At 37.6% G+C, this 11,726-nt stretch overlaps 2 protein-coding genes across 3 annotated transcripts in view; one reads left to right on the plus strand and one right to left on the minus strand.

Moving 5' to 3' along the window:
• Window positions 1-9,331, plus strand: part of LOC105268607 (odorant receptor 2a) — a 39,602-nt gene extending 30,271 nt beyond the window's left edge. For both annotated transcript variants that reach the window (XM_011308302.1, XM_011308303.1), the window contains 6 exons: window positions 973-1,296; window positions 5,494-6,297; window positions 6,362-6,713; window positions 6,791-6,890; window positions 7,373-7,639; window positions 7,701-9,331. In XM_011308302.1, the coding sequence (XP_011306604.1) occupies window positions 5,784-6,297; window positions 6,362-6,713; window positions 6,791-6,890; window positions 7,373-7,639; window positions 7,701-7,766 (1,299 nt within the window). In that variant the 5' untranslated portion in view covers window positions 973-1,296; window positions 5,494-5,783 and the 3' untranslated portion in view covers window positions 7,767-9,331. The remainder of the gene's footprint in view (window positions 1-972; window positions 1,297-5,493; window positions 6,298-6,361; window positions 6,714-6,790; window positions 6,891-7,372; window positions 7,640-7,700) is intronic.
• An 89-nt stretch (window positions 9,332-9,420) lies between these two features.
• CREG (Cellular Repressor of E1A-stimulated Genes) lies at window positions 9,421-10,796 on the minus strand. The gene is made up of 5 exons (XM_011308301.1): window positions 10,485-10,796; window positions 10,216-10,370; window positions 10,003-10,122; window positions 9,851-9,932; window positions 9,421-9,668 (listed from the first exon to the last, which is right to left on the minus strand). The coding sequence occupies exons 1-5, from the start codon at window positions 10,753-10,755 to the stop codon at window positions 9,517-9,519; spliced, it is 780 nt and encodes a 259-aa protein (XP_011306603.1). The 5' UTR covers window positions 10,756-10,796; the 3' UTR covers window positions 9,421-9,516.
• Between the last annotated feature and the right edge of the window lie 930 nt (window positions 10,797-11,726).

Raw genomic sequence — 11,726 nt, forward strand, 5'->3', positions numbered from 1 at the left:
ACCCCCCCTATCCCCTGTCAGCGGTTGATGTGGAGTAATTTTTGAGGGGTGAATAAAAAAAGTAAATCACACGTCCACGTTCGTTGCCTGTACGTTGATAACGTTCGTGTGCAACGAGGTGGCGTCCACCCAGACCCACGTGAATCATCCAGCATCCAGCTACGCCCGTGACAACGACCGGGCGACTACTGGTTGGATCTGACGTTCCGGCGCAAGCTCTGATTACGATTTTGTCCGTATACCGCGCCACCAGACAACTCCAACGACTCACATCACCGGGGGTTTACTATCCTCTCGCATCCCCTGTACTGCTCTTTTCCGGAGGGATGCGTCCAAGGGGCACTAGCGGACCAGATGGGGGTGAGAAAATAGGTGGCGGGGGGAGGGGAGGGGTGGGCGCTCGTTGAAATGGGAAGGGAGGTGATATATCTGGCATTCCACAGAAATATTATGATTATATATTGTTATTGTGTTTTTGAGATTTTTAGGAAATTTTGAAATTTTCGAGTGGGCGGTGGGTGGTGGGGGAGGGGCTCGTCGCTCTGAAATTTTTTGACATCAATTTAATATCGAATAATAGGGAAAATATCCCGTGAGGATTCAGTGGAAAAATTTATCAATGGGTCAGACCAGAAATATTTTTCCGAAATTGAAAAAAGTGATAAAATAAATAAATAATACCGCGGGTACTCATAAAAAATGGTGAAAATTCCGGGGAATCCATGAGTGAAGTCTAGATTCGCCCGAATTTTCAGAGTAAATAAAAACATTCCAGGGCGATTCAATTTCAAATATATTGCGCGTGAGAATTCTAATGCAATTTTTTCTGAAAATCGAATAATCTCCTGCATTGGAATTATTCCACTCGCTGTTTTCGTCAAAACCCATAATTCGGAGTAACAATAATGGAGTTTTTAATAGTAACAGTTTCAATCCACCGCATGTTTTATTCAAAATGTCCTTTTGTTCTAGATGGCAGCGACGAGGAAGACGGGGACGACGGGGGGTAAACTTCAACCCCCTGTTCTCAAGTTTATTCAAATACTCGTGTGTGTGTGTGGGTGCTCTCACGTTGGCGACTTGGAGATGTCAGAAGTACGAAATACCAGTGGGGGTGGACAACAAAAGGGGGTTAAGAAGATGAACGATACCATCCGACAAAAAGTTTTACCCGCTCCAACCATATTTCTCACTCAGTTCCTTTTTATCGCGACGTGCCTTTTTTTTTCGCAACAACAACGTGCGTTTATTTTTCACCGACACTGAATATTTTGTCGAACTGGAGTTCCAGAAACGGTGAGTTATTTATGATCTATTGAAATTTTATCTTCTCAATTTTTCGATAAACTTTAATTCGACTTTATACCACTTTCCTCTAAGATCCATACAAAAAATTATTATAATTATATTTTATTGTGGAGTTTCGTGAGTCCGAGGAGTTTTAACTTTTCCGCGAAATTTATAAGTATTCGGGGGAATGATTTTTTGGCGGTAGATTTTTTTGGGACTTTGACGTGAATTTTGAAAAATTTTCGGAAATTTCTGGTGAATAATTCACCTAAAATCTCCGAATATATCTGAAGGAGCTCGTTGATAAATTCCTGGCGAATCCAACATGCCCCTCACTATTTCATTAACCTCAAGTGCAACAGAACAAAGAGATTTATTTCCCTCGGTAAATGGCACTCAGAAGTACCCCCAGAAGTGCTCTCAATCCGTTGGAGAATCAAAATAATGAATGAAACTGTCGATAAATTCGCTGGCTCCTCCATCACCCCCATCAATGATGAAAGTTGCTTTTTCGTTAGAGATAAATGGAGAAAGAAAAAAAGATGAGGATAGATCTGCAACATTCCGCATTTGTGTGCTCCTTTGTACCAAACAATTTCTCCAGCCCTGGAGTACGCCCTTATCGTGTCTCTCGCACTTGTGATTAATTACCACTTGGGAAATTTCTATGGGAACTGTGAAAACCCGTTACTCTCAAACTCCAATGCCAATTATCACTCACTGCACAAGAAATTGACGCTCTCACCGATCCTCGAATTGCTATTGCTATTTCAAACTGTGGGAAAACCTCAATACATTTTCAAACCCCCAAATCCATTTTACAAGTCTCGAATTCTGGCTTTGGCCAAAAAGTTTCCGGTAATTCCTCCATCAAAGTTCCACCCGGTGCATTGAGCAACTCAATTAATCATGATGTGACCAGTGTTTCAAGTAGATGATGAATACATAATTGAGTATCGAGGCTCGTAAATGCGTAATTAGCAAATGCAACACGGGTTATCCACCACGAGTACCAAAAAGTTGGTTATGAATACATGAGAGCAGATGTTGACGTCCCTCTCACAAACTGGCGAACATCTCTGTACATAACGGACGAAAAGCTGAACATTATTCTGAGTTTCATAATTTTTAATTGGAGATTTTGAACTTGGGAAGTTGAGACTAAAGGGCTGGAGAAATTCATCGATAAAAAAAAAATTTGTTGCACTCTTTCTTTTTGGCATTTTTTGAATTTTCAAAATTTTCCCGCCTCCCGCATCTCAGGCAAAATTTGTTCATTAATTTGAAATCTCTCTGGATTTTTGCGATGATTTTGAAATTTTTCCGATCTTTTGCATTTTTGACATTTTTAAAATTTTGGCATTTTTTGAATTTTCAAAATTTTCCCGCCCCCGCATCTCAAGCAAAATTTGTTCAATAATTTAGAATCTCCCTGGATTTTTGCGATGAGTTTGAAATTTTCCCGATCTTTTGCATTTCTGACATTTTTTTAATTTTGGCATTTTTTAAATTTTAAAAATTTTCCCGCCCCGGCAACGCAGGCAAAATTTATTCAATAATTTGAAATCTCCCTGGATTTTCGCGATGATTTTGAAATTTTCTCGATTTTTAATATTTTTTACACTTTTCTAAATTTTAACATTTTTTAAATATTCAAAATTTTGCCGCGACGTCGAGGTGGCAGGTCGGTTCCGTCTTACCCTCACGGTCATTCGAGGTATTCGAGATATTTCGAGATCGACGATTCCCTCTTCACATTAGGATTACGATTGAATTAGAATATTTTCAATCCTCAATTTTATGTACCCATACAACCGGTCTTCATCAGAACAATTTTGACTTACCATTTTTTAAAAAAATATTCACATACACATAGTACAGTCATTGAAAAAAAAATCTGATTAAGACCCGAGTAACGCGAAGTTCGTAAACAAGAAGCACTGATAGTTCGTAACTAACCAGAGCCAACATATTATTCCCGAGCGTTGAGGGATTTATAACGCGAGTGCAACACCTTCAACTAAAAGTTTGACAAGAACCAATCAAACAATAGACGATATCCATTCCCTACCGATGTATCAGCTCTGAAATTCCCTTTGTCGTTGGTTACACCGAGTTTCTTGACGAGGAGCCATTATTCCGTTGAATATCGACGGATGTATCCCGTTCCTCGTTAATCACCTCAGCCGACAGATTACCATACTACATATCCACCATTGGTAATTATCGTTGTATTAGTGCTGCTTGGAAAATCGATGATTAAGGCAATGAGTTAGAATTTTTCACACTAATTACGGAATCGAATTACTATTTGAAAAAAATATATTTTTCGTGCTTTCATTGTCCCGCGTGAGAAATGACGTTTCAACACATTACCCGATCGATACGTCATTACGCCGATAGCTGAATATTAATTAGAGGCAAAATTTTATTATTAATTAAACCGACAAAAATCCCCAATAATCCCCTCACTTTTTCATTGATAAAATTCGCATACCAATTTACGGTTTGAATGGATTAATTCAATTAATCGATGTATAACAATTTCTTTTTGATTCATCTATTAATTAAACTGTAAAATGTAATCAATCATTGATTAATTCAATTAGTCCATTTCAGACTGAAAAACGAGTGAATAATATTTGGAAAAAAATAAGAAAAAAAAATTCAGACGTCTCGAGAAGTCAATCAGTTTGAAATCTTTTTCTGACTGATAAAATGACTATTACAATAGCTCGATAAATTCACGTGGGAATATATGAATAGTAATTAATATTGAAGTCCATCCATTAACAAAATCGGATTATCACGGAGTGCATTAAAACCGATAACATCAGTAAAATTCTAAGAGACTATCTTCCATTAACCACACGGACATCCTAAAAAACCCTTTAACATCACTTATTTACAAGTAAAAAAATATTTTACCCCGAGTTATATTTTCCCTTCAAAGCTTATACTCATCGGCTCACCAGAGATACAGTTTACGTAACGCAAACCACTAGCCAATGTAGTCTTACCCGATAGTATAAAGTTACCGATAATCATCCAAAATAATCGGATTAGTTCAGCATGAATACAACTTTTCCATAAATATGATCCACATGTCGTTTACCGATAAAATTTCCCATTCAAATTCTGGAAATGTTGCCCGAGGATCGTCAATACCCAAGGGTAGAATATTTTCTCCCGTGTTTGTTCGTACTAATCCCATTTTTTTTTTTTCTCCCCACCATGCGCTCGATTATTTCACCGGATAAAAACGTGTGCTATAACATTTATGGTAACGATATATGAAACAATATCTATCGAGCGAAACAGAAACCATTAGGGTGGGTATTCCCATGGATCAACGAAAATTGGAAAAATTGAGAGGTGGTCTCTTTGATCGTGAAAGCGATCGTGACGGTGGAGAAAAAAAAAAATGTTACGTGAGCGGTTATGGTATTATTGTTTTTTCACCCTCTCCTAACTCAATGTGAAACAATTCAGATATTTATTCAGCGCCTTCATTTCTCACATGATTTACGTTGATCAATGGGATATAATAATTCGTACTTTTACTCCAAATTCATTAATATTTACTTAAAAATCTACCGTTAAACCGCTTCCGGAATTTCCAGGAGCCCCAAAAGAAATAGCCCACAGACAAAATAACCGATGAAAAAAAATAGAAGATTTTTAAATATAAATTCTTTTAGATTCGAAGATATTGGGCTATTTCTTCTGCCTCCCAATTTTTATATGTCATTCTAATGATGTACCTCTTACCGGATAATGATTCAACATTTAGTGTGAGCTGTCGTAAACAGTATACGTAAATTAATGGGAATTGATATGTATCCTTTTGATATGCCATCTTCTCTTGAATTTTGAGGTAATGGTTATCATTGGGTATATATCAACGATGTATTCAGCACTTGCCCTGGCTGGTGTTGATGGCTACATGCTACTAAATGTGTTTCGCTGTCGTGGTCAAGTTAGTATACTCTGACGCAATACGCATCATGTGGGTCAAGCTGATGACAATGAGGCAGTCAGCCTTATTGCAGCTGTCTCAGGTGCTGAGTTTGTAGGGACCTCCTGGTGATTCCATATCAAGGACTTCCGTCCAAGCGTTTTAACGATACAATCCGCAATATCAAATTCAAATAAAATCTCTACGTGAATATCTGTATGAATAATTCATTAATAATTCAACAGGCAATTGTGATGACCACATTCGACAGGAATGGATCTAATTTGCTGAGTCAAGTTCAAGCTTAATGTTGACATTTTGGTCTGATCATGTGTGGCAAGCAAACGACAACACTAAACCTGGGTACACTAGCCTCTCCAGTGACACGCCACACAGGACTGCTCTAATATAAGGACCGACATGAGTAAATAATTACACGAGCTCAAGGTTTATTTACGCCCCAGTGAAACCGGCAATTTTACATCAGACGATCGTTGGAGATAATTAAGGGGACAGTGAAGCAGGATCGGGAATTATGATCAGTAAACTATTCGAACTGATGGAACGAGCTGATCTAACGATTCGTTTCCCTCAGGCATTTATCGAAGAGAAAATAATGAAAAGCAGTGATAAAGAGATAAGCCATGAGGGAAAGGATTTTAATTGGGAAGTGGGACTGATCAAGACAGGACTGAAGCTAGTGGGTCTCTGGCCCAAAGCCGCACACCAAACCTTCCTCTTCATCTTGAACCAACTGATGCAGAATTACCTGTTGGGTGTATTCCTCCGGAGTATTATCCTGGAGCCATCGGTATCCAGAAAAATCAACAAGATCTTCGTGCTGACGGGAATTATCCTGACCTGCGTCAATCACTTTATCTTCAGACTTCAGTGGTGCAGCGTCAGACCGTTGATAGAGAGTATTCAACGGAATTGGAGGGACCTGGAGGGATCATCCAAGGATATCAAGGACATCATGGTGTTATATGGATCGTTGGAGAGACGCATCACGCGTTGCATATGCATCGCCGTCGGTGTATCTTTAGTTGGTGAGTATTTAGAAAGTATTCACTTGGCTGAACGTCAATCATGTTGCTCCTCTTTTCCTTTCAGTCTTCACACTTCAGCCTGTCATCCTCCACCTAGTTTTACCTTCAAAATTCAACCTTGAACACCCGAGTAATCCCCGTCATCCATTCAACGCAACAGCATCGCCGGTGTTCGAAATAGTGTACATAATTCAGGGTGTTTTCAACTGTTCAGCGGCTTTGATATTTGCATCTATTGATTGTTGCATTATATGGATGATTTTTCATTGCTGCGGTCAGCTTGAAGTACTCGAATACATGATGAAACGATTTCGAGGGACTCGTCATCACTCTTCTGGGTCAGTTGATGATGATCCCGTGATCGTGGGCTGCAGCTGTTTGCAATGCATTGTTCATCACCATTTGCAGATATTCAAGTAAATAATTCATATGAAAAATTTTTGTTACTGTATTGGCGGGATTTTCACTCACTCGTGAATATTAATCGTTTCAGGATTATCTCTCTGTTCGATGATGCATTTCACGTGACAATGCTTGCCAGAATCATTGTTTGCACTGTGCACTTCACTTCTATTGGGTATACAATAGCCAAGGTAAGTTCGATTATCAAATGTATTACCATTTCTTTTCCGGGGATCAGCGAGAAATCTATTTGAGTTATTGGAAGTTATTAGAATCTAGGATTAAGGAATAAAATAAATGTAACACCAAAAATACAAGACGGGAGATGGAGTTGAGCATTTATTGAGACAATCTTTTCACGTTAATATCCGGAGAGGAAATAACTAGTCATAAAAAAATAAGTGCCATGGGCCTCTTTCATGGTATTCTTTGACGTCATTTGATGCATTAACAATTCTGTATTATAGAATCAATACTCAGAATTTCTATAGCTACAGCGTCTATTCAATGGAATAAATGAATTATTTTGATCATTACAAAATGGAAAATAAAAAATTATTAGAGGCTAGTGGATTACTTTGACTGCCAATGTTTATTCATCGATTGACATTTGCATCGATTATTTTCAGATACTGTGTGACTCTACTAAATATTTATTTTTCATTAATTTCAGCTGAGAGAGGACGGCAATTTTGCCTTTTTACTGGTCCACATTTTATTCCTATTAACTATGAACAGCAGTCTCTTCGTTTACTGCTGGGTCGGGGATAAATTGAGAGAGAAGAGCGCCAATATCGCAGATGCTGCATTCAATCGGTATTTATTTGTCAACAAGGAAGTGAGTAAAGATTTGATCGTAATTATACGTCAGACGCAAGTAAGACCCTGTCACATCACCGCTGGAAAATTCTTCGTCATGTCACTCCACCTCTTCAAAGAGGTAAGTGGATAGTGATTAATTTCGTAATTGATTTTTCACTGATCGGTCTTTTTATTTCCAGTACATTTTCAAGTCAATATCTTATTTATCAGTGGTCATTGCTTTGAGGTTCAATGACAAGTACTGAACTATTCAGTTTGAAGTTTCGGCAACTCGAGCTTTTATCGCTTGTACAATGCGCGTTGGAGTTGTTCGCTATTGTTCTGTATTAGCTAGGGTTACAATAGTTTTTGGAAAGTGCTATTATGGGATAACTGTTGTGGTGAGTCTTTCATGCGTTCATACGTGGGGGAATAATGTTGGTTGAAGTACTCAGTAAAATCGTCCAGCCGCAAAATCTATAGTCCATTCAATTTGCGAAATAACTCAATTTGATTAGTGAATACCTAATTCACGAAATTCAATCCTTATCATGATGGTTGGTGTGTAGTATCAGGCCAATCTAATTATGCATTTCGGGTTTCTATGGGGCTACTGTTTCGATCGATCGGCAATTCTAATGTTACGTCCTGGAGGCAACTCCTAGAGAGATATTATCACATCGACTTCACATTACGGAATTCCATTCGGTTAATATCGCCCCTATCATTACTGAATTAACTCTCAATACCAAGCGGATCTATAACCGCAGTCCATTACATAAAACAAAATTAAAATGCTTATCGTCATTCTTAATTAATTGACAACTAATCGTTTAAAACTCTAGCCAAATTGCGAATTCCAAAATCGTAAAAAAAAGGCGTATTAATCTCACGAAATTTTACGTCAGGACTTCTCATTTTTTATTTATCGTAACAGTTTTTATCGTGATTACAAATTAATTACTCAACTTGAAAACTTTATTTGAAAGTTTGTTAATTGATATTAAAGGGTTCTTCATATTTAAATTGTCTATTAGTTAGATTGCTGATCGATACAGCAGACGTTTTTGGTATCTGCGAGTAACCCATAACAAAATTGAGGTACTTTTATATTTATTTCGCAACAAGCTAAGCCATTGTTGAAGGGCTTAGCAACAGAATCCCATACGATGACACGTACTTAGTGTACTGCACATTTACGTAATAATTCGATATAATTCGGATAATTCGATCAGATGAAAATCAGATCAGCCTTACGGTTCAGCTCTCATAGCGTGAATCAAATTAATTCACTGTGAATAAATCTATTCTGTTTAATCCGTCGAATCGAGTGTTGTATGTTACTGAATTCATCGATTCAATACGAATCCCCTGAAGATAGTAAAAGAGAAATATCTGAAGGAAAATTCGGGGAGAAAAAGAATTCAATTCAATTTCAAAAGAATTTAATTGCATTATAATATAGAGATGCCAAATTCATAAGGTGCATTCCATATATTTTTTTGGAATGTGGAATTAAGGAATTGATCTATTCACTTTTATTATCCGAATCTATAGTGATTTACAGTTTATTATAGGATATTAATTTAAAAAATTATATATACGGGGATAAACAATTAAAAATCGGTTCAACTGACATCGAAACGCCGAAAAGATCGAACTATTAAAATAATATGTAATATTGTTAATTAAAATTAATGTAGATCTGTAATTTGAATTTTTAACTTCAACGATTTCATGCTGCCATCTACTTCAGTTCTTCCGAACAATTGATCTTCAATCCTTTATTGTTGTCAATAGATGGCAGAGAAAATGTGTTTAAAGTTCAAATTACAAGACAAGTGGTTTTAATTCCGCAAGTAAGTGTTCCAATCAATTTTTTCAATCATTTTTTTCAAGAACTAATTAATCGATTATTAATTTTTTTTAATCATCAAAATTTTAAGATTTATTTATGAATATTATAGAGTATATGTACATATTGTCAACACAAATTGTTCTTAAGTGATTGTTTAGTTAAATTAGTGTCACGGATCGATGAGGCATTCTCCATGCAATGTGTTTGTTCACGTTTAGATATTCCTTCACAGGAATGTACTTCGGCCCTCCGAAGGCATCCAACATCGCGATCGATAATATATTTAATTTAGCAAAGAAGAAGTGATGATCTGCAACAAACATTTTCCATTATTAAAAAAAATTGCAAGATAATGGAAAACATATTATATCGGTACGTTCGCTAATACTTATTTAAGAAATGAGTATTGATGACCCATTAATTAATACTTTCAATAATATTAACAATATTCATTAATCGCAATTATAATTTTGAATTTTGCAGAAAACTGACTTTTTGGCATGTGCGAGAGCCACGGATGTCTCCCGAAAACCGCATCTCTGGCGCTGTCGTAATCCAGGTCTCCAGGAATAACCTGTGACCGAAGGAAATAATGAAATATCGAAGAGGAATTTTATTCTATCGTCCAGTTTAATTTTTCCGACCTTTTCAATTTTTCCGGATAATCCAACTCTTGCGCAACGCGGGTCCATCGGGTCCATGGACTTCTGCTTGCACCAGGAGCCCTGTGCCAAGGTCATCATCAACGTCGCTCTGTGATCTCTCTGCAAAACGACAAAAAAATAAAAATTCTGAGTTGAAGAAAAAAAATATCTCAGAACGAAAGATATCATTTACGGTCTTTTCATAATTCTCACCGCAATGTCCTGCGCTGTGAAATCCAGAGGTGTGAGATACATGTAAGGAATTCCAGAGCCATTGCCGACGGTTCCATCACTGACGGAAATGACTCCAGCAAATGGAAATGACGGGATATCCTTTCGACTGCTGATGGTAGCAACAGAGCTCCAATCTAAGATCATCATATAAATTATAAACCCATTTTAATGGAAACAAGAGTCATCCCTCGCACCGGGAGGCCGAAGGAATTCCATTATTGAAACGAGAACAAAAAAAGGATAATTACTCGCTTGATTGACGATGAACCTCGCCATCACGGCAGGATTCTCATCCGGAGAAGGGGCCCCTGCAAGTGAGATGCTCTCCTCCCCGACACCTTCATTTCGATTTTGTCTCTCCCAGATCTTCAGCCTCTTCCACTCTCGGAATTCCTCGAATTCCCTCCACTCGTGCTCGTCCGCCCTCCAGTGACTCTCGGATGACGATTTATCGCCGATGGAAGGAGTTACCACCAAAAAAATTGAAAGCCCGAGGAGAAAGAGCCGTAGGCAAGCCATGATTGCATCAATAAAGTGCGACTGATTAATTTAAGCAAGTCATCAATTGACTGTATACAGTGCGGCCAGTGGCGGGATCTTCGTCTAGAGATATTTATTTTGAACTACATTCGCTTCCACCAGGAACGACTGAGTTTTAAATTCACAAATTACGTGTGGAAATACTGCAATTAACATAAGTGATGGACATAATTAAGGGAGTGGGACAGGATTTCCGTTTTATACAAATGAATAAATGAAGAACATGTAATATATATAAACAATTATAATTATATTATATAATTATATTATATAATTATATTATATATACGTGTATAAAATTTTTTTCATTTCTATTGTTTTAGTTAGTAAGTCTTCTTCATTGTAATGCATTAATGTAATGTTAATATTAATAAATCTTCATTAGCCTTTATTTCTCGTTTTGTTTTTGTATTTTTCCCCTTCTTTATTACCCTTACTGTAAAATAAGTCCATAATACCTACCTGGTCCATTTTACCCGAAGTCAGTATGAAAGTGGTGCATAATACCTACCCGGTCCATCTTACCCGAATTTAGTTTGAGAGTGGTCCATAATACCTACCCGGTCCGTTTTACCCGAATTCAGTCTGAAATGGGTCCATTACCCCTGCAGAAGTATTGCAAATTCGACTTTTGTAACAGGAGCACATGAGAGGCAAAGAGGTATCCGCTTTTCCCGCCAATTTCGTTGATAGATCCCTAGAATACATGCGGAATTCAAACTTGCCAACATCGAACATCCAAAAAGGGTCCCCTACTCCTGCCGAACGTGCTACCTCTTCAGCTCTCCTGTAATCCTGGTCAAAACCAGAAAAATTTCAGTGAATGCCAGCTGCTTTCGAGCCCGAAATATGCGTTTTTATGTTTTCCAGCGCTCCAAACAGAAAAATGCAAATATCTCGGCTCCTATGGGTCGTAGAGCAAAATCCTTGAAATTTGGATCCCCCCTAGA

The sequence above is a fragment of the Fopius arisanus genome, unplaced genomic scaffold, assembly GCF_000806365.1.
Source record: "Fopius arisanus strain USDA-PBARC FA_bdor unplaced genomic scaffold, ASM80636v1 scaffold00059, whole genome shotgun sequence".
Classification (NCBI taxonomy): domain Eukaryota; kingdom Metazoa; phylum Arthropoda; class Insecta; order Hymenoptera; family Braconidae; genus Fopius; species Fopius arisanus.

Excerpts from the sequence above, each read along its gene's own strand:
- CREG (XM_011308301.1), bottom strand. The coding sequence starts at position 10,755 with ATGGCTTGCCTACGGCTCTTTCTCCTCGGGCTTTCAATTTTTTTGGTG. Across the intron at positions 9,933-10,002 it reads TATCCGGAAAAATTGAAAAG|GTTATTCCTGGAGACCTGGA; the intron begins GTCGGAAAAATT and ends CTTCGGTCACAG. Across the intron at positions 9,669-9,850 it reads GCTCTCGCACATGCCAAAAA|ATCATCACTTCTTCTTTGCT; the intron begins GTCAGTTTTCTG and ends TGTTTGTTGCAG.